This window comes from Rhagoletis zephyria, unplaced genomic scaffold (assembly GCF_001687245.7).
Source record: "Rhagoletis zephyria isolate East Lansing unplaced genomic scaffold, Rhagoletis_zephyria_1.1 Rzeph_scaffold_01890, whole genome shotgun sequence".
NCBI classification, from domain to species: domain Eukaryota; kingdom Metazoa; phylum Arthropoda; class Insecta; order Diptera; family Tephritidae; genus Rhagoletis; species Rhagoletis zephyria.
Window position 1 is genome coordinate 1 of NW_016158974.1, and position 27,914 is coordinate 27,914.

At 34.5% G+C, this 27,914-nt stretch overlaps 2 protein-coding genes and 1 pseudogene across 3 annotated transcripts; 2 read left to right on the forward strand and 1 right to left on the reverse strand.

The window, feature by feature from the left end:
* The first annotated feature begins 4,581 nt into the window (after positions 1-4,581).
* LOC108365489 (uncharacterized) lies at positions 4,582-5,795 on the forward strand (annotated as a pseudogene).
* Positions 5,796-11,063: 5,268 nt separating this feature from the next.
* Positions 11,064-12,388, reverse strand: LOC108365492 (zinc finger HIT domain-containing protein 2). The gene is made up of 2 exons (XM_017619528.1): positions 12,310-12,388; positions 11,064-12,244 (listed from the first exon to the last, which is right to left on the reverse strand). Exons 1-2 carry the CDS (start codon positions 12,330-12,332, stop codon positions 11,134-11,136), a joined length of 1,134 nt encoding a protein of 377 aa, XP_017475017.1. The 5' UTR covers positions 12,333-12,388; the 3' UTR covers positions 11,064-11,133.
* Positions 12,389-13,959: 1,571 nt separating this feature from the next.
* Positions 13,960-27,691, forward strand: Adss (adenylosuccinate synthetase). 2 transcript variants are annotated; one of them, XM_017619523.1, is made up of 7 exons: positions 13,960-14,330; positions 21,872-21,974; positions 25,710-25,790; positions 26,324-26,522; positions 26,603-26,963; positions 27,015-27,199; positions 27,272-27,691. In XM_017619523.1, exons 1-7 carry the CDS (start codon positions 14,151-14,153, stop codon positions 27,513-27,515), a joined length of 1,353 nt encoding a protein of 450 aa, XP_017475012.1. In that variant the 5' UTR covers positions 13,960-14,150; the 3' UTR covers positions 27,516-27,691. The 2 variants fall into 2 exon arrangements, with proteins under 2 accessions (XP_017475012.1, XP_017475013.1); XM_017619524.1 differs by lacking the exon at positions 25,710-25,790 and having other exon boundaries at positions 26,243-26,522.
* The last annotated feature ends 223 nt before the right edge of the window (positions 27,692-27,914 follow it).

Consider the following 27,914-nt stretch of genomic DNA (forward strand, 5'->3'; position numbering starts at 1 on the left):
TATCTCGCTGATAACACAGTAGGAAGGCAAAAATATTACAACTAAACGGCCCAACACGTAAACTTAATTTTGACCTCTAAATTATGATACATAAGTACCGTTCTCAGAAAATCTGTATCACGTCTAAAATTTGAGATACTTAGGGAAGTTCAACAGAGATAGAACAAATCAAGCTACTATTGAAGGAAATCGGTGGATAAATAAAAGAGTGCGGCATAGGTAAATGAAAATGTCCATTGATATTTTTATAAGAAATGTAATTATTATGAAAAGACTTTTGTAGTGTAATATTACATTTGTATGTTAGGTTAGGTTTGTTGTAACTAGAGAAAGAATCTAACTCTTCACATTTTAGTATATTTATCTTCAGCTTTTTCAGAATTTATTCACTTTGAAGTTCCGATTTCTTAACAAAAACAAAAAAACAATGCACTAAATTGACGGATATGAGGTAAATGTTTAGTTGTTTAGCAATCTTCAATTAGAAATATTTATTACCTTCTTTACAAATATTGAAACATACATATTCCTCTATCCATAATTGACTTTAGTCATACATATTTTTATACGGTCAAATACCAGCATACCATAAACAAACTTATACAGTCGAAACCGGGTAATTGCAATTTTTACGGCCATTCCGTTGAATAAACAGCGGTTTTCAATTAGCAGAACTTTGGTTAAATGCAACAGTAGCCAATTAAGTGAACTTTTCAATTTCATAATTCGAACTAAGTCAGCTGGCTCGACAAATTTTATGAAATCAGCTGATCAGTGATCACTTATTTGCGTGAACCGAGTTGATATTTCGAAAACAGTTCCAAGGTCATTTTATGTTGTGAAGTTGAGTTGAAAAAAACCGTTGCATTTAAACGCATCGGAACTAGTGTATGTATTTTCGAATTTCGCAACATAAATGTTGCTACATCCATCTAATTTTTTAATTTAGCCGAAGTCTGAAATAATCGATGGAATTTATATGAAAAATCTAAAGTAAAATTGGGGCCAGAGTTTCCGTGTCAATTAAGCAGAGCGTTTGCAGCTAACCGGTTTGGACTGTTGCGAAATATCTGCCCACCGAACTTAACTTGTTTTAAACTGAACTTCCGGAGGTTTTCCGTGTAAATTACACAACCAAAATGTTTTCCAACAGTATTAACACAGACGTAATCATGTAATGTAATGCAATGTAATGTAATTCAAGTAATTCAATGTTATGTAATGTAAACCAATGTAATGTAATGAGATTTAGTGCAGTCCAATGTAATGCAATGCAATGTAGGGCTGTTCAGGATGTTGTGGAAATGGTCTTGGACTTGCAGTTGGAACTGCATTTGCAAATTTTTTGCTGGCGGCCATGGCACCAGTGTGCATTTTATTGTTGTGAATTTATAAATGCAACGAATATGCAAATCCAAGAGCATATGCACAAGATCCCGATCAGCCCTAATGTAATGTATTGTAAGATAATGTAATGCAATTCAACGTAATGAAATGTGATATAATTTAATGGAAACTTTGAATCTCGAAGCTCCGAATATCAAATTTACCCATGCCGTAATGTAACTTAATTTAATATAATGTATTGTAATTTAATGTAATGCAATGTAAAATAATGCAATATAATTTAATGTATTTTAATATAATTTAATGTAATGTAATGCAACGTCATTTAATACAATGCAATGCAATGTAACGTAATGTCATGTAATGTAGTGTAATGTAATGTAATGTAATGTAATTCAATGTTTTTTTTTACTGTATTGTAATATTAAGTTAAATTAAGTTAGTAGAGCTAAGCGATAAATTAAGGTATATTTTTAAGTCGGTGGCTATAACGGTTATATATAAAAATTATAATTTAAGCGTTATTTTATAATTTTTATTTTTTAGATCAAGAATAATCGTAACTTTTTGTATTTTTACTTTATCATAATTTGTTTGTTTTTATTTTTTCGATAATTTTATAACTGTTATTTTTGGATTAAATTTTTTAGACAATAACTGATTTAAGTCGGTCCCAAAAACGCTACCTCCATCGAAAAAAATTTAAAAACATATTTGACGATTATCTTAATGGGAAAAATGAAAATTTAAAACTAAAGGTTTTGCAATGATCTAAAAACAAATATTCTGATATTTAACGGTTATTTTCGGTTCCTGATTTAAATTAATGTGCCAGTTAATTCCTATTAATTTTGTAAGCAGTATTATAAACGTATGTACACTTATGATCAAAATAACAGTAGCCCAACATTTTGACTGGTTTTGACTATTTTAATTTTTTATTAAAATATAGCTTATAATATAACTAAAGCTAAGAATTAAAAGATTCAAAAAAATTTTCAAAAATTTCAAACAAAATTTTGTCGCGCCTTTTTTTCTATACAAAAAATCATTTTTTAAATAAACAATAAAACCTTAAAGGTAAAAGCAGGGGTGTTTTTTCCAAACATTATCGATAATACAAAATGACGTTTTGCTATGAGTGGTTTAAAAATCAAACCAAAATGTTTTCATTCTAGAATATATAGAAAATTTTGTTTAAAATCTAAACCGAAATAGAAAATGTTTGCCTCAATATGCTTTATTTTATATGTCTCTCAGAGAGAGAGAGAGAGCAAATCTTATGAACTGACGGCATCAACAGAGCGAAATATGGTGTTGACTCAAACTCAACATATGGAAGCACATTTACATGCATGGCTGTAGCTGAGTGTGCAAATTGGTTGCTATCAAGGCTGTCCGGGTTCAATCCCATTCAGACGGAGCATGAAATTTAAGATTTTTTTTTTAATTCTTAATTATGAAAAAGCTTTCCTGAAGTGTAACGTGAAGCAAATGAAATAAAAAATGTTTGGGTTTAAAATGTTTCTCTTTTTTTAAACTTGGAAGATTTGTTTTTGAAACTGAATTTATTTTGGTCATAATGTAGTCCAAAAAGTTTAAAATTAAAACCGAAATTTTTAACCGTATATGTAAATTTTATGTCTGATAATTTTTTTATTGTTATTGTTCAAGTATTCAACGTCGCACAGTGGTACAGCCCCATATATTTTTTTGGAAAAATAGAAGGAGTCGGCGTATAACCTCAATGTTCCGCGTGCAACATTTATTTTTATTTACTAACTCTAATTGTAAAGGGCAAGGAAAAAGCCCTTTTTCTTTATAATCTGAAAGTATGGAACATTCCATATTGAAATTGGGCGCCACTTGTATCAACTCACGTCGAGCGCTTTTAAGGCTTTTGTTCGCAAACATCTAATAAAAATGCTGCCTGAAAATTTCAAAATTCATCGTGCGGTTCAATGTTACTAAAACTATAGAGATTAAAGTTTTGCGAGTTAAAAACTCAAATGGAGAAAATAGTCAAAAATTCAAAATAAAAATTTTGTACGCGTATCTAGTTCATGTTTTTTCTCTTTTTACTTGTAAAATTAACATCTCGAAAATAAAAGTATTTTTTGATTATTTTTCGGTATTCGTCTTTATTTAGTACCTTATTTTGCCTTCTTGTGCCTTTTCCTGCCTATTTTCCCTTTTTTGTAGGTTTTTAGGTCCTAAAAATCCATTTCCTGGTAATAACGTTGTGTGTGAACTCCAAAAAAATGGAATTAATGGGATTATTTTAACACATACCTCCGATGCAAAACTTAACCTAAAAATGCCTTAAAAATACCACAAATGCCATCATTATCATATGATGAACAAATTTTTTTTTAGAAATATTTTCTTCAATAAATGCAGTTTTCGAAAATATAAACGAAATGGAAAGCACTCATTGAGAACATATTTTTAATGCAACTTGAATATTTATAATGTTTAAATTAAAAAAAAACAATTTCTAAATTATAAAAATATTTTTTTTTTAAAGCTCTAATGTCACTACGCTTACAAAAAAAGTCCATCAACTTTCAAAAATAAGTTCATCAACTCTCAAAAAATATTCCTTAAAAATATATTTGCTAATAAAATTTTTAAAAATTAAAATTTTTCAAAAAAATTCTCAAAATCCCTTTCACATCTATAAACCCCTCTACCCACAAATTTTCACGCAATAATTCGAACTTAACTGAAATCTGAGGTCCAGTTGAGAAATTTTCACCCTATGTAAAAAAAAAATACAAAATTTCTAAGTATTGCCGCAGAAATTTTAAATTTAATGGTAGTTGGTAAGAATGAATTTTCGCGAATTTCGCATTAATTGACAAATTTTACATGGCAAAATTAATTGATTTGTTTATGAATTACGAATGAGCCGTAAACAGCGATAATGTGAAAATGTTTTATAAAATACTTTTTCAGTTCAAAATTTTCAAATCGCTCAAATTAAAACGCCGAAATTTACGCTGTTTTAAAAAATCATGTTACTTTTATCTTTGTGTAGTCAATTTAAACTTATTTGAAATGTGGACCCAAGTCGCCTTCCCGCTCTTCTCCATACATACATATGTAAATATTAATACTAATTTTACTCCTTGTACATAGTATAGGCAAAAAAGCATACCATATAATTTCCATTATCGACTAATTTATGTCAAAGAGCCTTAACTAAACAATTTATTTTTTTCTTCTCTACAGATCGGTGACAATACATTTCCAAATCTAATGGCTCTACTTACGTCGTACAATCCATCCACTGCTTATGATAAATGTAAACCAAAATCTGAAGGCGGTCTGAATAAACCAATTTGTAATCTAATTTGGAATAATTTTAAAGAGTACGGCTACAAAACAGCTTATGCAGAAGACGAACGCTCGATGAGTACGTTTAATTATCTAAAGAAAGGATTTGTGCAACCGCCAACGGATTATTATTTACGGCCCATGTTCATGGCCATTTCAAAAAATATGGTCGTAAAAAAACGATCAGGCCTATCATATTGTATCGGTCGCAAGCATTCTGGCGAATACGTTTTTGATTACGCATTGCAATTTGCGAATGCTCTACCTGCAGATCCGCTCTTCGGACTATTCTGGACAAATTCATTCAGTCACAACTCTTTCGATACGACAGCAACAATGGATGTGAAGATTTTAGAATATCTTAAGGAAATGAAGAGCGATGGCATACTGGAGCGTTCAATTGTGTTCTTTTTTGGTGACCATGGAAGTCGTTGGGGTCCATTGCTTGGATTAAAATCCGGATTCTTAGAAGAACGTTTGCCGATGATGTTTCTATCACTGCCAACGTGGTACCGAAACGAACATCCCGAGTTCGTAGAAGCTTTGCAAATAAATCAAAATCGTTTAACTACGCCCTATGATATCTATGCGACAATGAAACATATACTTGAAGAGACAAATCGGGAAAAAGAGTTTCCATACCTCAATGGCACAGTGAGGGGGCTAAGTATTTTTCGAGAAATACCCGAGAATCGTACTTGTTAAGAGGCCGGTATCACTGAGCACTGGTGCACTTGTGTGGCATATGAAACTGTACGTACCAGCGATGCTACGGCAAAAATTGTAACAAAATTGGTTATACAGGAAATTAACCAATACCGTGAGGATAAAAACATTAGTAGCAAATGCAGTCCACTAACTTTGAAGAGCTTGAAGAAGGTTGACAAGAAATTATTTGATTTACCAAATCGGTCTACATATAGATTAGATTTCACAGCAAAACCGAAAGATCCACAATTTCAAGCTACAGCTGATTATGATAATATTTCAAAAACAATTACCATAAATGTGGAAGAAATATCTCGTGAAAATATATATATGAAGGAATGTCTGATTGCATCGATGTAAAGAAGGCGAAGAAGTTTTGTGTTTGCACAGACAAATCTTAGTATTATTTATTCGTATTGAATATTCAATCGACTGAAAGCTGAATATTATGGCGTGTACTTAAAAGCAAATGCGACTGTCCAATTTTATATATATGTATATGTATATGTACATATTTATGTATGTACTATGTTTCAATTTCCGTTCAATACTTTCACAGTGCAAGGCATAAAATGCTGACTTAAGACCCGTCTACATAGAGCTCACGCGTTCATGGAAACATGCAAACATGCATTCATATACAGCCGTCCACATAGCCAAAATTTGTTAATTTAGTGGCCAAAGCAACATACATATATACATTTCAAACCCTAGGTAATAACCAGAGAACGGAATTCAGGGAAATTGTCTTTCTTTTCTGTTAAAGAGATACAGTATATTCGATTAAGAATGTCCACGATTTAGCTTTCCCTGATTCCATATATACACATTTGATGTTGCCTTTTATAAGATATTTGCCTTTTTTGCATACTATACCTTTAAAGTGATTATTCCTGATAATATAAATATTTAGATTGTATCAACTCACGTCGAGCGCACGTTTAGTACATTGAAGGCTGTGTTAAAGCTTGTTCTGTTACAAAAAAAAAATCAAGTTGATAATGAAGAAAATCGGCGGATAAATAAAAAAGTAATAAGTGGTCATATGAAAATGTGCAAAGATTTTTTGTATGAAAATGAGCAGGAAAGAATGTTACTCATACGCCATGTACACCTGAAATATCTCGTAAACTTATTCATAGAATAAAAAAAAATTTAATCGATTTTCGTAATCAGCGAGCAATTCTATATAGGTATTGGATATGTAGCGCCGCCCGTTGAACATTTTTCCTGTAAACCAGTGTTATTTTCAAGTTTTTGTCTATTTTTAGTGCCTTCTTTTGCATTTTTTGCTATTTCTTGTGCCTTTTCCTGCCTTTTTCGTTATTTTAATTTGCCTTTTTTTATAAGTTTTTAGTTCCTAAAAATCCGTTCCCTGGTAATAACTATAATTAAGATATAGAAATAAATTTAAGTAGAGAGATAGTTTTTAAGATTGTATAAATAAGTAGAGATGTTAAAAATACTTGTAAAATAATATTTAAATACAAAAGAAAAATACGTCAAAAAAAAAGGATTAGAAATGCAATTCAAAATTGAGCAAGTCACCTGGAAGAAGTGTTGCAACTCACATATTTCTCAAAAATCCATCGATATACAAAATTTTTTATTTTATTTTTTTTTTGCTATTTTTTTTTTAATATATTTCATACTATAGCAAAAAACATAAAAATGTTATCTCTAAACTGTGTTCAAAACTCACGACAATTCAATAAATCTTCATGCAAACTTTGAGTTTTTTAATCCGATTTTTATTTTTTATTTTTTTGAGTATAGTTTTGTAGCCCAATAAATTTTGAACGTGGTCAAAACCACAAATTTATTGCACTTAAAATTAATTTAGCTTTCTAACTTGTAGATCACTCCATTAAAACTAATCTGTTTTTATATATTTATTCAAGGAAATTATTCATGGAAAATTCAGATATTTCAACCCTGTCGTCGCTCTTCGTTGGATTGGACAGTGACCTCGCGGTTGGCCAAAGCTTACTCACACCAGACGCAAATTTACAGATCTTCTAATGCTCTTCCCACTTTTTCCGCTTATGTACGTTCACAAGCTGCCGAATCTCTGCGTTGAGATCCTTGATACGGGGATTTCCGGGATCGGCCTGACGAAGGTTATTACGCTCATCAGGTAGAACAGCCGCTTCAGCAGGGAAGTTTGGACGGGGGTCCGTTATGCATCCTGCTGGTACGAAGCGAGCTGCAGCAGCAGAGACAACCCTGCGGAACTTACGTTCAACAAATTAGATGTCGATTGGTGTGGGGAGCGCAGTGAAGGTGCTCTAAGGTGTTAGTAAAGTTGATATAGATCCGGTGTTCCGCGGAAGCAAAGTCGACAGGTTTATCTATCGAGATAACAATGGGCAAATGGTCTGATGCCAAGGTTAGCATAGGTCGCTATGATACGCTGTTTATGAGACCAGCGCTGACTATTGTTATGTCTGGCGATCTGCGTCCTGGTGGGTGCGTTCGTCGTTCATTGTGCAGAATGTCGAATCGTCTATCTGTTCAGCCAAATCTGTTTGCCTACGATCGTTTGACAGGCTTGAATGCCAAAGATCGTGGTGCGCATTAAACTCAGCAACTATCATACGGTTTTCACCTCTGAGGAGCGCACCTATTTCAGGGTGATATCCTGCCGGGCAGATAGCAATGACCTGAGATTCAAGGGTGGTATCCCTGCTGTCGATGTCTGCTTCAATAAGACGATACTGCACGGTGTGGTGCGTGATGAACGCTACGCCACCACGATTATCTTGCTCGCGAACTCGACGGGTGTACGGCGCAATTCAATAATATTGAATTGTTGTGCAACTTCGTTTCTTGGACCGCAGCTATCAATATTTCATGCCTCCCATAAAGACGGTTATCTCCTCTATCTTGCTCTGAAGTCCGTTACAGTTGAATTGAAGGAGACGTGTTGTTATGCGGGATGTGAGGGATGTGTGTTGCCTTGCCGCCATTCGCTGTGTGCGCTACTGTAGAGTGTGCCGTCTTGTGGTGGTTGTGGGCGGCATCGCAATTGGGATTTGCGACCGTGCAGCACAACACGGGCCCTCGAAGTTCCTTTTCCAATCTCGCGTGGTGCACTTGACTGATGTCACGTTACGGAATATCCTGGTCTGACACACCGTGCAGATTGTAGGAGGAACCAGAAGTTGTTGGCGGCGGCGTGTGGTGGTGGTGCTGCTCTGGTGCAATGGGGTTAGCCGTGAAGGCTGCTCTGTTTGAGCAGCAGGAGCCACAAATGATGTGGTCCACTGCCGATGAGTCCGTAGGTCTGAGCAGACTCTGAGGTGGCTCCACCCGTTGCAAGCATTGCACTTGACTAAGGTGGAGTTGTGGGTTAATCGTCTCTGGCATACACAGCAGGTGTAAATTCCTGGCCCTGGATTTGACTCGATGCCAGCCCTGAGCAGAAGAATACGTAACAAATGTAGCCCTAAAGACGAACAACTTGCCAACCTAAACGGGGTTAGATCGCCGAAACAACAGCCCTAGGTCGGTAAAACCCGAGTCATTCCGGCAGCTGTCGTGGGAATCAGTAAACATACGCTCTGGCATGGCGTTACAAAAAACCGAAGTGCATTTTGACTTCGATTACAAAATCGAAAAACTACGAATATTTGTATAAAAGTTTTTGTAGTAATATTGGAAATGTTTAAGGTTAATTTTCCAATTTTTTAAATGTGGAAATATTTTCTGCTTTATGTTTAATCAGGTGAATTATCCGACGTGACGTTATCTGGCGTTACGTTACTAAAACTTCCATTGAAAAATTTTAACATTGTTCTTGAAAGAATTTTTAACAGTTCCACCAGCGGTTCCATTTTTTGCGAATCTCCGTCTCACTACGTTTCAACTAAACATGCCAAATGTGAAACAAATTAGAGCATAAATTCTATTTTTCAAAATATCTCGACCCTTGCACCACCTAACGAGACCATTTTTGGCAAAAATATTTCTGCTTACATAACCAAATCAGCCAAATCGATCTATAAAGAAGTTAGATATGTATGTACAGGACTTATATTTTTTCTTTGCGGTAAACTTTCGGCTGGAATCGCCCATATGATATAGTTGTGGAACAAATATTGTTAACGAAGAGATATTCTGCCGAAATCCGCAATAACATCTGCGTTTTGCTAACTTTAGTCCTACAGTTGCCAAGCCCATTGTTAGGGGTTTGTCGCCTTAAAGAAAAATCTTGCCGTACAAATATTATACCTGGATAGGTATTCTATCGGAATCTGCAATAAAATTTAAATTATTGCAAAAAGTCGATTTTTAACACCTTACTAAATATACCTCAAAATAAGTTTTCGAAAACATATTACAAAAAATTGTTTGATTCTCACAAAATAAACCATTTCGTCATAAAGAAAAATGTTTTAAAAATAGTCCTTGAAAAACGCCCCTTGTTTAACCCTTTTCCAATAGAGAATTAAACAAGGATTACGATGGCATAATTTTAAATCCCTAATTTACTAGTCTTCACTACGAAAATTAACTACAAAAAGTTCAATTTTAATAGCTATGTTAGCTTTAGGACAATCTTGACCATCTTATATATAGAAATGTTAGGCCCGTTTCTTTAGCTTTAATACGACGTTAAGATGAAGTCTACGATGAGCTGAACCCGAGTTATAACGATTTGAAGAAGTACATGATTAGTCAGAATCACGAAAAAATCAAAATTTTACAGATCATATCTCCGAAGAAAAAAAAGAAATTCCTCGAACACGTGTTAGATTATTTCATATATAGAGCCCATACAAAAAATTTTAAGCCAATCGAAAGTGTGACATCAAATTTGGTGTCCGACATGAAAAAGAAATGTATGTTTACATTTGAATCGTTACCGTCGTAAGCGACAAAATTATAAACGACAGTCGGGTCTACGTAACCGGAAAGACTCAGATTTATATCCGGCCAGGGATTGTCACTCCAGCAACAGTCCCCAAAAACTCTTGGGGATTTCGTACGCTGCTACAACAACAACAACAAATTATAATTTTGCAAAAATAGAAAGTTTGTTTAATGACGCACATACGGTTGTTGTTTTAGCGGCACAACTAAGACCCGCCTAGGTCAGTTTGTCCATCATGTTCATCAATCGTTGTCGTTAAGCTCAACTAACGGTAGGCCCAGGAAACGAGCTGTTTCGACGGTGTCGGACCAAATTACATACCTCAGCATATAAAGCACATAGGGTCATTCATTTTGGTTTCCTACTTTTTCGGCATAGCTGTATTCAAGAAACTTGCATTCAAAAATAAAAATATATACATACACACATACATACATACTTAAATATTTTAAGTTAAAGAAACAGTTCATACAATCTATTTAAATAGCTTGAGACTTGAATTTACACGTTTTTTGTTAAAGGAAATATTTTTTTTTAAGCTTTCATATACTGGATTAATTTTTATTTGAAAATTCATTATAAAATGCATAGAAGAAACTTACAATGAAACTTGGAATTTTGGTGGTGCTTGCGCCCTCCCCCGCCCGTACCAGCGTACGCCAATGTAGTATGTAGTGTATAGTTAAGAGCAGTTTCAGCAGAGTTGGAAAGTAATTTTTAAAAAACTCCTAAGGCCTCATATTTCTTGAAACTTATACAGTGAAAAAAGAAAATTAAATTATTACACACAGCGTAAATTTATAAATTTTAACTTTATTTATTCTAAGTTTTTTATATACACCAAATACAACCTTTAATTTGCATTACTCAAGCCGTTCATCATTTTCGCGATTTACATATGACAATAGAAACTCAATTTTCTTTATTAAGTGTATTAATTTCTTTCGATCTAACTCAACGCTTCCATTACAAATAGCGAAAAGTTTGTGAAAGTCACTGTTAGGCGTTGACTTATTACGCTTTAGATAGTTTTTAGCGCACACCATCAAGCGGCATATGTCACTGAGCGCTGCCAGTTTGTAATAGCAGGATGACATCAACGAGCGCGCATCAGATTCTAGCTGATCGCGACTTGTCGTTAACGAAGTAAATTCATTATTGGCTGATACGCCAATATTTTTAGTAGTCAACGCTTCCATTTCAACAGACACAATAGCATCATCGACATCTTCGAAATTGGTGCCAAATTTTAGATTTAAGCATAGATTTACTAAATGTGAAACGGCTTCGGTTGGGCTGGTAGAGTGCTCACCATTGAAATAGCGTACCATGCAACCGTATGAAGTCAAGATATTCCAAAGATTATAATGCAAGCAACTTGAAGGAGGCTTTTTGCAAATACTGGAAAACTTTGGAATTTGTTTTTCTATTTCAGGTACATTCGAATTGTCGGCTTGATCGCTTTTGTCACAGCTTACTTCTACAATTTTTGGGGCCTTTGATTTCATCCACCAGGGTTTATAACTAGGCAATAATTTCATTATTTCACCACAATCAACCATCTTTTTAAATTCCGAGCGCTCCTCTGATGTCAATCTATGCCATATTTCGTCAGCATCATTAATATCAACATCTTGTAAGCGTGTCGCGATATCTTCAACATCTTCCTCATCATCCTCATCCAAATCTACTTCGGCGCAATTTTCAGCATCCACTCCCTCGTCGTCAGAGTCTATTGGATCATTGAAATCAGGTTCGAGACCAGCTTCGCTCTCATGCATTCGGGTTAAAATTTCATACATTTTTTTCATATCATCCCGTGAATTGGGTTGAGATGTGGTTAAGTCTTCTTGTATACAAGACTTATAAAATTCTTCAGAACATTTCAAGTGCTCCGGTGCTTTGTAGCACGCCACTGAACAATACAAAGCGTTACACTTAGGACAAGTATACTTAAATTTATCCTTTTCACAGCTGAAAGAAATAATTGAAATAAAATACATTAATCGGTGTTTTACATAAAAGATAAGCAAGCTTACAATTGGCAATACGTTGAAGCCATTTTTGTTTTGAATTTTTGCAAGTAAAAGCAAAACCGTGTACAACGATCAAAGTAAACAAATTATGGATTTCGGAAAAATATCGATGCATCGAATAATCGATGCTTTGCTTCGATGCTTCGAAAATTTTCCACGCGCTATATAAATAGTCGATGTAAGAAAATATGTAAATAGGTGCGTAAAGTGACTGCTTGAGAGTTCAAGCAGGATTTTGTGAAACAGTTTTTGCTTCGTAGATTTTTACTAACAGTTCTTTTACGAGGCTCGTGAATTTACGAGCTTTACGAGGTTTACAAAGCTTAGACGAGTTTAAAGGAAGACCCCTATTGTAGTTTTTCAATTGTTCAAAAAAGAGAAGTGACATTTACCAAAATATTTAAAAGGCTTGAAAAAGTTCCGTCAGAAAATTAATAAGCTCAGTTGCAGTAATTTATTTACAATTTTGTACAATTTCGCTAATAACATATTTTGTTGTCAAACATTATATGATAAATTCGATTCATCGCAAAATATCGAAGTACATTTCGATGCATCGAATCAAAGAAAACATCGATGTATTTTTGCCACTGAAATTTCTAAAAAAAACTTATATATTTTGACAGTTTTTAAGACGACCTCTGATGGATAAAATAAAAGTGTGCTTTCCACGAAAGAGCTGCCAAGTCTACGTATGAGCAGTGATGCCGTATTCACGATTTAATCGCTTTTCTCAAAGAACATAAATGTTTAAGAAGTGACAACTCAGAACGTAAATCAAATATGTTTTTAGACTGGATGAAAAGAGAAGGCTCGCTCCTGATGTTCCCACTCGCTACAATTATAACATGTTGTCTCTTCTTATAGATTTAGGTTCTTTGTCGGTAGGTCAAAGAACGTAGATAACAAGAAGGGACAACTCGTTATAATTGTGGCGAAATTGCGCATCAGGGGCGTGCCTTATCTTTTCATTCAAGCAAAAAACGCACTAGGGCAAAAGAGAAGCCCCTGTTGCGCACTTTCGCTACAATTATAACGAGTTGTCCCCGCTTGTTATCTACGTTCTTTGTGAGGGCCACAAAAATTCTAAAATGTAAAATTGAAGAAATCACAGGCAGCCAAATTAAAAGTGGACATTTATAAAAATAACTTATCTCGAGTTAAGACATTGTTCTTCTAAACTTCAAATGACAGTACTTCTTCAAACTCTTAAATTAAGATTTTAGTTTAACAAAAAATGAAATAAACATGCATTATTTGCATAAATGGCCCATGGTATTATGATGTTAAGTCAAAACTTCTAAAATCACTTACATAAGTGTTTTATCACTAATGCCATTTGACAACAAGGTTGCCTTCACGAGTTTCGGTCAAAAATTTTAAAATTTTTGTCAACCGAGCGCTTACCATGTATTTACAGTTGACTCCAGATACTCCAAACAAGTATTCATTTACGATCTTTGTTAAAACTAACGAGTTGTTGCTTCCTATACTTTTACGTTCTTCGTTGCTTCATATACATTTACGTTCTTTGTTACGTTAGGTAATAAGTACGCCTGCGTACGGGAACGGACCTCATGTGAACGTCCTGTTGCTCGTGAGAATGGCAACCATGACGAAAAATTCCAATGCGCATGGTTTGACAGATGACATTTGGCAAATCACACATTCCGAATAGGCCGATAAATGTGCTTTTCTATTCGATGTGATTTCTTTACAAGTTTTGCTTGAGTCGGGAAAAGTACTTAGGGTGCGTTTGGGACCGTAGACAAATTGTTCAACTTCTCGGTCGTTTATAGAATATTGCCAAAATAGCGCCACCAACGCCAACTAAACGTGTGAAGATGTCGAAGGCAAGTAGCAGTGTTGTCAACGGCAGCAACTATGAGACATTGCATCAAGGGCGCCTCAATATGTACAAATCCAAGGTTGCTGTCGTCCTCGGAGCTCAATGGGGCGATGAGGGCAAAGGTAAAGTGGTTGACATGCTGGCACTGGAAGTGGACATCGTTTGCAGGTGTCAGGTAAGCAAACCGCACATTAACAATATCTAGAAGAGCGGAATCACCCAATACATATGTCTACCTATTTTACCATATCGTACACTCACCAGTAATCACGCGGGCGAGAATAATAAAAGGAATTACATATGTGAAATAAATACATATTAAATTTCCTGTCCGTCTGTGCCACTAAGCTCGCGAAATCTTAAAGCCTCTGAAAAGAAGAATAAGTCAACGTGAATACTTACAACTTTCCGCTTACTCTTAAGTGCCTGGACCGTCTGCTACCTGCTGATACATTCATTCATAAGAAAAATGTACACACGATACCTGTACATAGTCAATGCATGTGATTGCTTGATCAAATTTTTCTGTTCTTGCATTTTCGGCTTTTCTATGTTTACATAACATCACATTTTTTGCGTTTTTCTCATTTCATATGAGTGGTGAATAACCGTCAATTGTGATTCATTTTTGCCGCGCACTTCGCCTGTACGTCGTCCATATACATAGCTATGTACTTGTGCTTGTATTTTTCTCTTTTATTTATTTATGTGCATATATATGTAAGAATCGTGTGCAAGTCACATATATTAGGTATGTACATATTTATGTATGTATATTATTTATACAAAGTATCGCATCACTCAGGTTTTTGGTTATAGACAATATTTTTCAGATATCTCGCCAAGCTATGTAGTATATATGTATACATACAATTTTTCTTTCAATCAAAAAGAATCAAGCGTAGAACTAGTTTGGCGCTACAAAATGTTTCCTTAGGTCCAGCCTAATTGATAATAATAGTAACAATATTGCACAGTAACCATTTACAAAAATTGGTTCCAAAGTTAAAGGAAAAATCCCAAATATTTGCAAGCCAAAACTATGTAGAATTAAAATTGCTCTTTAAGAAAAATTATATAAAATTCACTTAGTACTAACCGAATCCTACATCGTTATTATTAAATTAGTTAACACTTCAAAATGTTGCTGCTATCACTTGGCAAATTCATGTTCAAATTTTAAAGGAGAGATTGGACCAGTTAAACATAAACATTCCTAGCTATTGAAAGTTACTCCCACAAACTGTTTATATATTTTGCAAAATTTTTATTAAAACAACGTTCAGTGTTAAAATGTAACCTCATTCTAGTTTTTGTCTTATGATAATTACCTTTAGCTTTGTTACAAATTTATATGAATTATTTCTGTGGTTGCCTTTGTGGTTGTTGTAGCGGCTTACTTAACCGTACCTAGATCGGATTGCTGTTATTCGTTGTCGTCGAGCTCAACAAAAGGCAGGCCCAAGAAATGTGCAACTCTGACTGGGTTGGACCACTATCAATTAGGCTGGAAGGAAAAAATTATCTTCAGCTTAATGTTAAAGAAATTGTAAATTTTTTTTGCAGCGCCAAATTAGTACTATGCTTGATTCTTTCTATTTTATTCTCATTATAATCAGTACCATGCAATAGTAAATTTTACATTTTTACAAGCGACATAGTGTGTACATACATATCGGCGGCTGAGTGGAAGTTCGTTCTATCTGGGAAACGCCCTATCTCAGCAAATGGTTAAATGGTTATCTCCAAATTCTGAAATAGGGCGTTTCAACCTTTTGCTGAGATGGTGCATTTTCGAAACGCCGGACGAGATAGGGCGATCTTCCACCCAGCCGTAGATATGTAATTATATATATATAAGGTTGACACTGATACACCACGACAACTAAAGATAAACTCCTTTTTGGTCAAAACTTTTAAAATGGGCTTAAAGAAATTTTAAAGAACCGCAAAGTAGCCTGACTTGCTCTATCCATGTTCGAAATAAAACAATTGAGGGTCCTGTGTATGCAGTTGTTACAATTTAAATTAACGTTTTTTATTTAGCATGTGTATATAGCACGTTTAATAATACTAATAATTTTATTTTTAATATTTTTATTGAGTTTTGTACCACGATTTTTTATTAGGAAAAATTGAAAAGGCAACAAAGTCTAAGCGGTAGAAGTTATAGCAGCTATTTCGGAGATCACCACATCTCTTCATCAGACTTCTTTTTTCTAGACTTAATCAAGTTGCTATGTCGACTCCGAACGGCAATTCTATTTTTATGAGAAGCGTTTTCATAACAGAAATACACTCGGAGGTTCGCCATTGCCTGCCGAGCAGCGACCGCTGTTAAGAAAAAAACCTTTTTTCTACATTTTTTTCAATGTTGGTCTGAATAAAAAATTGGTGCAAATTTGTCGAATTTTTGTATAAAGTTTGCAAAGGAGTGTTTGATTTATAACTAGCCAGGCTTTTTTAAAAAAATATTAAATATAAAATAAACCATGGAAATACAAATAACAAAAACCCTTCAAAGTAATGCGAATCTATTAATTCTGCCGCCAGTGTATATGCTATTCGGATTCAGGGAAGGCACTTTCGTAGATTTTACGAAAATTCGGACTACGATAAATTCAGTGATAGCCCTGAGTACTAAAAACGCTTATTTAATACTTAATGTAGCAACCTTACTTAAAGTTACTTTTAAAAACACTTACAGAAAGGCTTGTTGGGTATTTTTGACTATTTAAATGTGTGAGCTGAATGTGTTTACATACAAAAAAAAAAAATTTTTCAGGCAAAATTTTTGGAGCGTATCTGTTGGACTGAGACCAAAAATTTTTCTAAAAATTCCGAATAAAAAGTTTAAAAATTTTGTGAAAATTTGTCGATTTTTTATAATTTTTGTTCAAAGTCTGAAAAGTGGTGGTGTTTGTTGTATAACTAACTATTTACCAAGGCTTTTATAAAAAATAATACTAAACATAAAATAAACTAAAGAAATATAGCTGAAATTCTTAAAAGTACGACGAGTCTATACTTTCTGTCGCCAGTGTACTTTGAGTGCATACGTTGGTAGCAATTCGGAATCGGACTACCATGGATTCTGCGATAGCCCAGATAAAGTTTATTTTAAGTTTTTTCAAATGAACATTTCATAAGTGTGGAGAGCGACTATTTATAAATCACCTAATTTTAAAAATAAAATGCAGATTTTTATGACAAAACCAAGAAAAAATACTTTATTTTTAAAATTTATTATAAACTTATATTCATACGCTTATAAACAAGGTGGCGCACAGGGGTACAGCCCCATACATTTTTTGGAAAAAATTAGAAGGAATTGACATAGAACCTAAATTTTTTTGCATACAACACTTACGGACATAAATCAAGAAAAAAATTGGCGTGATCTATTTATTTTAAAGTATACCTCCCATACAAACCTCTAACCTAATATTATTACTAAACATAAAAAATGGGAGTAATCGGTTTATTTTAACACATAAAAATACCCTAAATGCCATTATTACTTTATAAGGTTACGTTAAAAGCAGGGACATAACAGTTATAAGATTTATCAGAAAAACGTTAGGCAAATATCACTTTGTTAGGCCAAACTATTCAAATATAAAAATTGAATATTCAAAAAATTTGATTTTTTTCCGCCGAAATACCACTGTGTGCCGTTTCGATTATATGTATTAAGGTATCCACACACTTGTGCGATGCTGTCGGTGCGAATCTGTTCCGACAAAAATTACAACAATGCTATCATCAATCACTTGTGCGATTTTGCGAACATTCACACATTCCCTTTTCGTTGTGCCGAAATTGCAGACTGCCGGGTTTTGAGAACCAATCAATAGACGAATTTTGTAAAGTTTAAGCAAAATTAACGTAAGAAAACGAATCATGTTTATTGTAGAAATGCTAAAAATTAAATTTGTTGATGAAAAATATTTTCATTTGTTTATAAAATGAAATTTGTAGCTTCAAAAACAATGCGGCTCCGCTCCGACGGAATCGCACAGGTGTATGGATGCCTGTACGCTTTTTTCAAGCGTATTTTGAACCACAAAAATATGCGTTTTGTAAGTTTTATGTTTATTTTAGTAAACTTAAAAAAAAAAACGTACTTTAAGTTTATTTTGCTTGTTGGGTACTTACAAATTCATTAGAGCCCACTTATACAAGTAACAAAATATTTTTCAACGTGCATTAGCAAGTTGCCCTTTTCATTTCTTTACAATTTGGTTTTCAAACATACTACAGCTATTCGTTGGATACATTTGCCAGCAAAAAATCTTCGGACTAAAACTGGTAACCTCCGACAAAGAGAGAACCTTAATTACTCTATTATTTGTCCATTCATTTGCAAGAGAATCAAGTACGTGATTCGATTTCCAGTTAATTCTGGTAATTTGGAGAACGCAACAAATTATTACTGTGCGATTAAAACTGGATGTTACTGATATATCATCTAAGAACGTTATGTAATTTGCTATTTAATAGTCCTTAATTGCTCTCGGAATATAATACATCTTTCGATTTGCAACCCATGTGAATAAAGTATAAACAAATAAGATTGTTAACTCACGCGTAGATACTTATTAATCTTATCTTATCCGGAGGTGTGATGTGTGCACATATGTCTAGCTGCATACAGGCAGGCAATGCAAATTTCACAGATACATAAGTATACATTTTATATATGTACTTAACATTGTAAACGTAGATTATATACAAATATTACTATGCTATAAACGAACTGCCATTATTTATATACATATACATATACACATGCCCATAACCATCACTTGTTATCAGCTTAAATGGTGCCAGCTCCCAACTTCTATTTCAATAGTCATACATCGATAAAATATCCCTGCAAGGTATGGATGTATTGATGATGTATATATGTATATAGATATGTATAAACTGCAATGAGAATGTCGAATTTGGGTACACACTTTCGTTGCATTGAAACCTGTCGGGACCGCAAGAAGAGATTTTATGAATTATAAGGTGGGTTTAGCACTAAAATACATACATATGTATATTTCGTTGCAAAGTGCGCGATCGGCGATTATTCACATGTTACATTTTTATGCAATCATGCAGGCCTCTACATAAATATCGCTAATTTACTAAAAAAAACTGTCACAACTCAAAAGAGGAGATTCTTCAGCAGATGCGTTTAAAATTTTCATTTTAATTTCAATTATTTAATATTTTCATTATGTATTTTTTTTTTAATAATGTCGGAACTACGGTATAAAATATATATATTTTTTTTAATTATCAATCGAAAATGACCTATGGTCCTTTAAAATTGTTGCAAAATTACGAAAAACTCCTAAAGTTTTAATAAACTTAATTCTGCTTGGGAGTACTTCGATACATCTTCTCGCCTAGTTGTGAAGCCAAGAAGTAATACATATATCTTTTATATTAGCAATTGTAGTATTGGCAGGCTTTCTGGCCAAAATACTTTGAAATGTTTTTTTTTTTTTTAATGTAAGTATATATGTGTGTAGAACTCTTTCACAGTTGTTGTAATTGTAATTTTCAAACCTTGCATTGTCAAACTTTTTGTTTGAAGCTTTAGTATACCTACATATTAGCAAATAACTAAAATTTGCTTTATGAACGCCAAATCTGTTCGGATTTCTTCAAGCTCTAGCAGTATATACATACATATCTATACTTGCATTGTATCAAGGCGCATTCAGGAGTATAACAACTAGTGTTCGACCGAGCCTTCGAGTCCGGATTCGGTTACCGAACAGTTCGGCCATGAAGTTCGGATTCGATTCGGTTTCGGCAAAAATTGGCGAGTTATTTGGTCGAAAAACTGTAGAGAAAATTTTTACAAATTATAAAAATTTACATTTCTTTAAATTTGAGTGCCTCTGTAGCGTTTCTGGCCTTTCATTTTATTGCTTTTTTATGGCAAATTTTTTATTTCTTGATATACATGCTTGATCGTGTAAATCCCGCTATTCGACTTTTGGAAATGAACTCCGACTCCGAACGGCGATTGTATTTTTAAGTGAAGCTGTCATGGCAGAAATACACTCGCAGTTTTGCCATTGCCTGCCGAGAGCGACCGCTAATAGAAAAACACTTTTTTTGTTTCTTTATTTTTTGATGTCGTGTTTAACCGGGCTTGAACCCAGGTCCTGCGGAGTGGCAGCGCGCATTTCTAACCACTACACCACAGCGGCCGCCATTGCTCTATAGTGTTAATTAAAACCGTATCTTTACAGATGCAGTGGTTCAAAGCAATTTGATTTGGGAATTTTATAAGCGGGAATATGTAGAATGGAGGAGCTTGGATCAGATATTCGAAGGTAATCTCGCTGGGTACATCGTGTGTACTTTTACTGAGTAAAAGTACTGATTTTTTCAAGCTATGTAATTTTTACTCTAAAAATTTCGGGGTCGGTTCGGTTTCGGCCGAACTTCAAGAAAAAAGCCGAGTGTTCGGTTTGGGTCAAAAATTCGAATTCGGTTTTTTTTTTCACTTTTATTTCAACATATTTTGATTAAAAGAAAAATACTGATAAAATAAAATTTTTTCACACAAACAACAAAAAATATAATCGATAATCGCATGAGGCTATTGTCTGAAAATTTTAAAATGCACTTAGTGACATTGCTACTATGATAGCTCGGCCCAGTAATCATAGTCAACTTATGTACAGTAGACTGCATCATTCCCATACAAAAAAAAAAATCGGTACTGTCAGAACACCTACAACCGATAACTCGAGCAAAAATTGAGATATCTAAACAAAATTTGGTATATAGGTTTCCCCTTGCTCGAAAAATTCAAAAACTTTTGATATTTCACTAAATATTGGATCCAAATTTTTGAAAATCAATATGTGAAGTAGAATTTTGGTACAAAAGAATATTATCATGAAGGTTTTGAAAAATGGGCGCTTTCCCGGGGGAACTGTCGTACAGCAGTATCGAGAGCATGTGGCAAACCCCATAAAAAGGAAATATTAAACATGCGTTATGCGTTAAGTTACCTGAGAGCACAAAGGTTCTAAAACTCTTTTTTTTTTAGTTTTTGATGCAGAATGAGAGATATTGGGCATGTTCGAGGCACGTAATAAAAGTGGCAATACTGCAGCACTGATGTAAAATTTGCAATACTTTTGCAACTTCCGAACTGATAACCTGTTGCTAAAAAATCACACCGAACGTGATACTTTAATAAATCGTGGAATATTGCGGTTGTGATTGCATCTCGAACAAGTCCATTTTTTCCAATTTCGTATAATTCAAATGGGTAAAAGTCGGAAAATCCATAGCTTTAAAAGAAAATGTTCTAAGTGCACTGAAGTAACGTTACATTAGCTCTTTATTTAATTTTTATGTAATATACATTTCACCACACCATAAATATTTAAAATTATTTTTAATTATACCGCAAATGAAATTGCTAACCTCTCTTGATTTTTTATATTTTTGTAAAAAAATTGCGAAAAGAAATTACGATAAAAAGCTCTGCGTATATTGTGAAAAATTCTCGGTGTCCATACTTTTATTCGTCACTGTATATTTATACTATTTTCCGTTTCGGTGTTGTGTCATCTTCGGCGTCATTTTTATTTCTCTGACCTTTTAACCAATTGCTTTATAATTAATTCCAATTATCACGAAAGTTTTTTTCATATATGTATGTGTATATTTGCATATCTTTTTTTTCAGGGAGGAAATAATGCTGGTCACACTGTTGTAGCTAATGGCACAGAATTTGATTTTCACCTGCTTCCTAGTGGCATTGTCAACGAGAAATGTATTTCTGTGATCGGTAAGTGGAGTATCAAATTGTGATATATGTATGTACATATGTATATAAGTGCATACATATTTAAGAGAAAGTAAGAGCATACATATTATGTACGTATGTAGATAATTTTTTTTTTCATTTAAGTTCCTGCGTGTTTTAAAATTTGATCTTGAAAAAAGAAAACTTGGCACTTCTGTTTTTCAATGTCACGCACACTATGACGGTATTATTTCATTGAAAGAAAAGAAATGAGAAATGAACATGCCAACACACACTCGGAACAGAGAAATACCTCATTCATTGTCTCGAAGTGATTCTAGTTTACGTCGGCTATTCCCTCAGTTTACGGTCATGGGCATTATGTGGGTTGGACTTTTGATTTTAGAAAATTCAGTAGGAATTTTGTGTGCCAAAATGCATTTCGTGAGCATGTATGTATGAGTGTGTGTTTGTACATACATTTTCTGAAGATGCAATTGCCAAGCATCAGAGTTGAAGTGTACGGCCAATTACCTTTTAACCAATTTATTATCTGCCATTAAACAAAAATTTTAATTTTAATCATTTCAGTTGCACCGTTTTCAGTACGGAATCGTGATATAAATGCATTATACCAATAAATACTTTGTATCTGTGAATATTTATTATATAATAAACATCGTTGATATTGTCCCATAATTGAAGTAATTATTACGGTAACAGAGTAATTTTTTTTTATTTGAGTACCACTTGTCACGCATATCACCAAATTAACATACATTTGTAAGCCCGCGTACTTAAGTACATTGCAACCTAGCACATCTATACATTAGGGTGGTCCAAAATTTTTTCCACAGCCACCCTCTAGAATTGAAGAATATCGCAAATAGGAGACCCGTATTTTTCTAAATATTTTGAAATCGGTTAACTTTTAACCGGGCCACCGGGACCTTGAAGTTTTCCATATATTTCATATCGGGGAAATATTTTTCGTAGAATTGTTATAGAGTCGTTATAAATAAATAATTTTTGGTTGAATACAAAAAAAATTTCATTCAAGAAATTTGATTGCAAAATAATTACTGTAAAATCTAATTCATGTAGTTGAAGTACTGTTAAAAGAGCACAAATTAATAATTAAAAAAAAAAACAAAAAAAATATAAAAATATTACTCTTCAAAAATCTTCAAACAATAAAATCGTGACACAAATTTTACTTTAAAATGTTACCAACAACTTTTTCATAACCGATAATCTCATCTCTTATTTACAAAATTGAGTTATTTTATGTGTTCGTAACAACATCACGCACGTTTTAAAAAATAGTAAAATTTTAGCGTTAACTTATCATCATAATTTTATTGTTAGAAGATTTCTGTAGGGAAAGATTTTATTGCAGTTCTCAAAAAGAAAAAGATATTTTCCCCATATAAAATAGGTGGACAACTTCAAAGACCCGGCGGCACGATTAAATATTAACCGATTTAAAAAAAAAAATACGGATCCTCTTAATTTCCGTTTTCTATAATTTTCGGGGGTTGGCAGCAAGAAAATTCCAAAAAGTTAATACAAACGATTTTTAGACGACCCTAATGTACATACATGCATACATATGATGTGCATACATACCTACATACATAATTTTATACAAGTTAATATTCAGAAGATTAAGTAGTTTGCATTCAACTGTTTAATCAATGATTCGTGCATTTGCTAAGTGCCACTACGGCTTCCAAAGATGTGGCACCGTCTGCGAATGTCACAAGACGTAATTGGCGAAAAAACTAGAGGTATAATTTTTTTCGGTAAAGAACAATGCTAGGGGGGTGAGCGCATTAAAATTCCCACTTTATTTATTTTTTACCACCCAAATATACACCCTGCTTCACTTAAATAGGCACATTGTTTTTAGTATAACTTTTGTATTTCTGAGAGTGGAAATCAAAAAAACTAAAATTAACCAAAATTCCATCACATGTAATGAAAGGGCATATATTTTTTGAACGTTATAGACGTTAAAGTCATAATTCTCAAGCCCTAAGTAAAATTAAAGCTAGTATCAAGTTTCAGCGGGATCCCGGCCTTTTTAAGGTCCCGCAAGTCTCGGCATTCTTGGCAAATAATTCCGGGATTTTCGAGAATTGTAATTTGCACTGATGGTCATTATAGAAACTTTATTTAATAATTAAAATTTTTTATATAAATAGTCAATTTTAATTTATTTAATACTCGCATCAGACCACCTGCCTATAGTCATATCGTCAAATAAGGACCACCGAACCTGAGTCAACTTCATCAAAGTTGATGGAAACGGCTTCGCGGACGTTACCGAGAGCAGCATCGCGGTCCTTTGCACACCCACAAATGCCAGTTCGGCAAGGTAGGGACCTTAATTTTAGGATTCGGCAACTGTTAAACCAACATAATCGGAAAAAGTGGGAGGAGTATTTTAAGACCAGAGGCGAAGTTCCACTCTGGTATGATTAAGCTGTAATCAACTGTGAAGTTGCTGTCTAATCCAATGTGACGTGACGCCAGAGTGGCAATCTCATTCGATGGTTACGCCTCGTCGTACCCACCAGCAATTCACACTGCACCCTTCAGCGGATAAGGTGGCCATCGGGAAGGCGNATGTCAACTTCATCAAAGTTGATTGAAAGGGCTTCGCGGACGTTACCGAGAGCAGCATCGCGGTCCTTTGCACACCCACAAATGCCAGTTCGGCAAGGTAGGGACCTTAATTTGAGGATTCGGCAACTGTTAAACCAACATAATCGGAAAAAGTGAGAGGAGTATTTTAAGACCAGAGGCGAAGTTCCACTCTGGTATGAGTAAGCTCTAATCAACTGTGAAGTTGCTGTCTAATCCAACGTGACGTGACGCCAGAGTGGAAATCTCATTCGATGGTTACGCCTCGTCGTACCCACCAGCAATTCACACTGCACCCTTCAGCGGATAAGGTGGCCATCGGGAAGGCGACAGCCTCCAAAGCCATTGGACCCGACATAACTCGCATGTTGGTGCCGAAAAATACGTATCCGCCGGGAGTAGCATATCTAACCAAGATTCTAAAGACTCAAAATATCTCGTGGCCTGAGCCGAAACCGCCTATACGAGAGCACTCCCTGGGGCGTGGCACCTGTCAAAGGCGTTTGACACCGTCTGACAGTGTAACCCCTAACCACCTACCAACAAATGTCTCGCCGCATTTCCACTAAACATTTCAAGTTGAAACAAACTTAATGGTTTCTAATGCTGAATTTCCATCAGGCGTTAAATTATATTTTTTCTTTAAATAAATGTACATATGTACATAGGTTTTGGCATCACAGTTTATATATAGAGGCAAAACAAACGGCAACTACAGGCAGCATCGTAGAACTAAGTCAGGGGTCATCTACAAAGTCAATTGAACCTGTCACTAGAAAAGCGTTGTCACATCTCTCCTCCGAAAACATGCTGAGCTTCTAAACACTGCTGCTGGGCTGAATACGTAGGGCATACGGAATTGCACAACTTATTTTTTATCCTGCGGCACTAACTAACCGAACTCTTTTCATTGAGAAAATCTTTTTTCATGGAACTATTTATTAAAACAAGAGAGGGAGGTAACCAATTAAGCGAGATAAATTCGCCGAGGGATACTGCAAATGATTATTACATAAAAGATAGAATATTGAAGTACACTAAATACATTAACATTTTTAGATTTATGATTAAAATCACTGATTCAAAAGAATGTTTGCATTTAAAATTAAAGAAACAACTTTCTTACAGGCAACGGCGTTGTCATCCACTTGCCATCACTTTTTGAAGAACTTTCCAAGAATGAAGCAAAAGGCTTGCAAAAGCTTGAACATCGCTTGNCTTATATACAGAGGCAAAACAAACGGCAACTACAGGCAGCGTCGTAGAACTAAGTCAGGGGTCATCTACAAAGTCAATTGAACCTGTCACTAAAAAATCGTTGTCACATCTCTCCTCCGAAAACATGCCGAGCTTCTAAACACTGCTGCTGGGCTGAATACGTAGGGCATACGCAATTGCACAACTTATTTTTTATCCTGCGACACTAACTAACCGAACTCTTTTCATTGAGAAAATCTTTTTTCATGGAACTATTTATTAGAACAAGAGAGGGAGGTAACCAATTAAGCGAGATAAATTCGCCGGGGGATACTGCAAATTTATTACATAAAAGATAGAATATTGAAGTACACTAAATACATTAACATTTTTAGATTTATGTTTAAAATCACTGATTCAAAAGAATGTTTGCATTTAAAATTAAAGAAACAACTTTCTTACAGGCAACGGCGTTGTCATCCACTTGCCATCACTTTTTGAAGAACTTTCCAAGAATGAAGCAAAAGGCTTGCAAAAGCTTGAACATCGCTTGATTATTTCCGATCGTGCGCATTTGGTATTTGATTTCCATCAACTGGTTGATGGCATGCAGGAAGCAGAGAAGGGTGGCAAGTCGCTCGGCACCACCAAAAAGGGCATTGGTCCGGCATATTCCAGCAAGGCTACACGTAATGGCATTCGTGTTGGTGAATTGTTGGGCGACTTTAACCTATTCACAGACAAGTAAATTATTAATAATTCCCTGATTGTTGTACTCTTAGAAAGCTGAGTTAGGCTTAATCATTTATTAATTTCAATTTTAGATTTAAATCAATTGTTGCAACTCATTTGCGACTTTTTCCTTCGATCAAAATCGATGTTGACGCTGAGATAGCCAGGTACAAGGAGTATGCGGAAAAGGTGCGTCCTTATGTAAAGGACACAATTTGTTTCTTACACACTGCATTGCGGGAGGGGCAGAAGATTTTAGTTGAGGGTGCCAATGCCGCTATGTTGGACATTGATTTTGGCACGTATCCCTATGTGACCAGCAGCAATTGTAGTATAGGTGGAGTTCTTACTGGTCTTGGTTTGCCACCTCAAACTATTGGAGAGGTTATTGGAGTAGTTAAGGCCTATACGACACGTGTAGGCGACGGTCCGTTCCCTACCGAACAACTTAATGTAAGTATTTGATTACTTGTGAGTATTTGATTATTAACTATACGTTTAAAGGAATTCGGCGACCTGCTCCAAACTCGCGGCGCTGAAATCGGTGTTACCACAAAGCGAAAACGTCGCTGTGGCTGGCTCGATATTCCGTTACTCAAATATACGTCGCTTGTGAACGGATATACGAGCATTTGCCTGACAAAGCTTGATATTCTTGATACTTTGCCAGAGATTAAAGTGGCTGTGGCGTGAGTATAATAAATACTACGATACCCAAGTTTTGGAATTTAATTTCTCTGTTTTTATTAACACTTGTGTAGTTATAAACGCGCTAATGGGGAAACATTAGATCACTTCCCCGGCACTATTGCTGAATTGGCCGAGATAGTTGTTGAATACGCCACACTGCCGGGTTGGCAAGAAAGTACCGAAAATATCAGAAATTTTAAGGAGTTGCCAGAAAATGCACAAAAGTACGTACGCTTTCTAGAAAAGGAGCTGAATGTGCCCGTACAATGGGTAGGTGTCGGAAAAGGACGCGAGTCTATCATCAACATCCATTAATCTTAAACTCCCAACGTGTATTTTTGCGTTACTACATAATTGATTCAGTTGCACAGAAACTTCGTTTGTACTTTAATGATTTTTAAGGATTATGTTAATAAATATGTTTTATTTGTTTTGAGTTTTAATTCTAGAAATTTTAATGTATAACTTCTAGCACACAAATTCAAACCCAACTAAATAAAGCAGAGGCAATAGCGCGAACTACAAAGCATAATGTTAAAAAAATTTAGTTTAGTCGAAAAATAAATTAAGAATTGTGCTTTTTTATAAGTTATAACAAAGCCTTAAAAGATGCAAGAAAATTGTACTATAATACTTTAATTGTATAATTGTTTTGTGAAAATATACATACATACAATACTTATATAGAAACAAAACTGAAAATTATCTAAATCA

Bases quoted from the DNA above. Each gene is read 5' to 3' on its own strand.
- LOC108365492 (XM_017619528.1), bottom strand. From the start codon at position 12,332: ATGGCTTCAACGTATTGCCAATT. The intron at 12,245-12,309 runs GTAAGCTTGCTT...TATTTCTTTCAG, and splicing joins GCTTCAACGTATTGCCAATT to CTGTGAAAAGGATAAATTTA.
- Adss (XM_017619523.1), top strand. From the start codon at position 14,151: ATGTCGAAGGCAAGTAGCAGTGTTGTCAACGGCAGCAACTATGAGACA. The intron at 26,523-26,602 runs GTAAATTATTAA...TTTCAATTTTAG, and splicing joins TTTAACCTATTCACAGACAA to ATTTAAATCAATTGTTGCAA. The intron at 26,964-27,014 runs GTAAGTATTTGA...ATACGTTTAAAG, and splicing joins TCCCTACCGAACAACTTAAT to GAATTCGGCGACCTGCTCCA.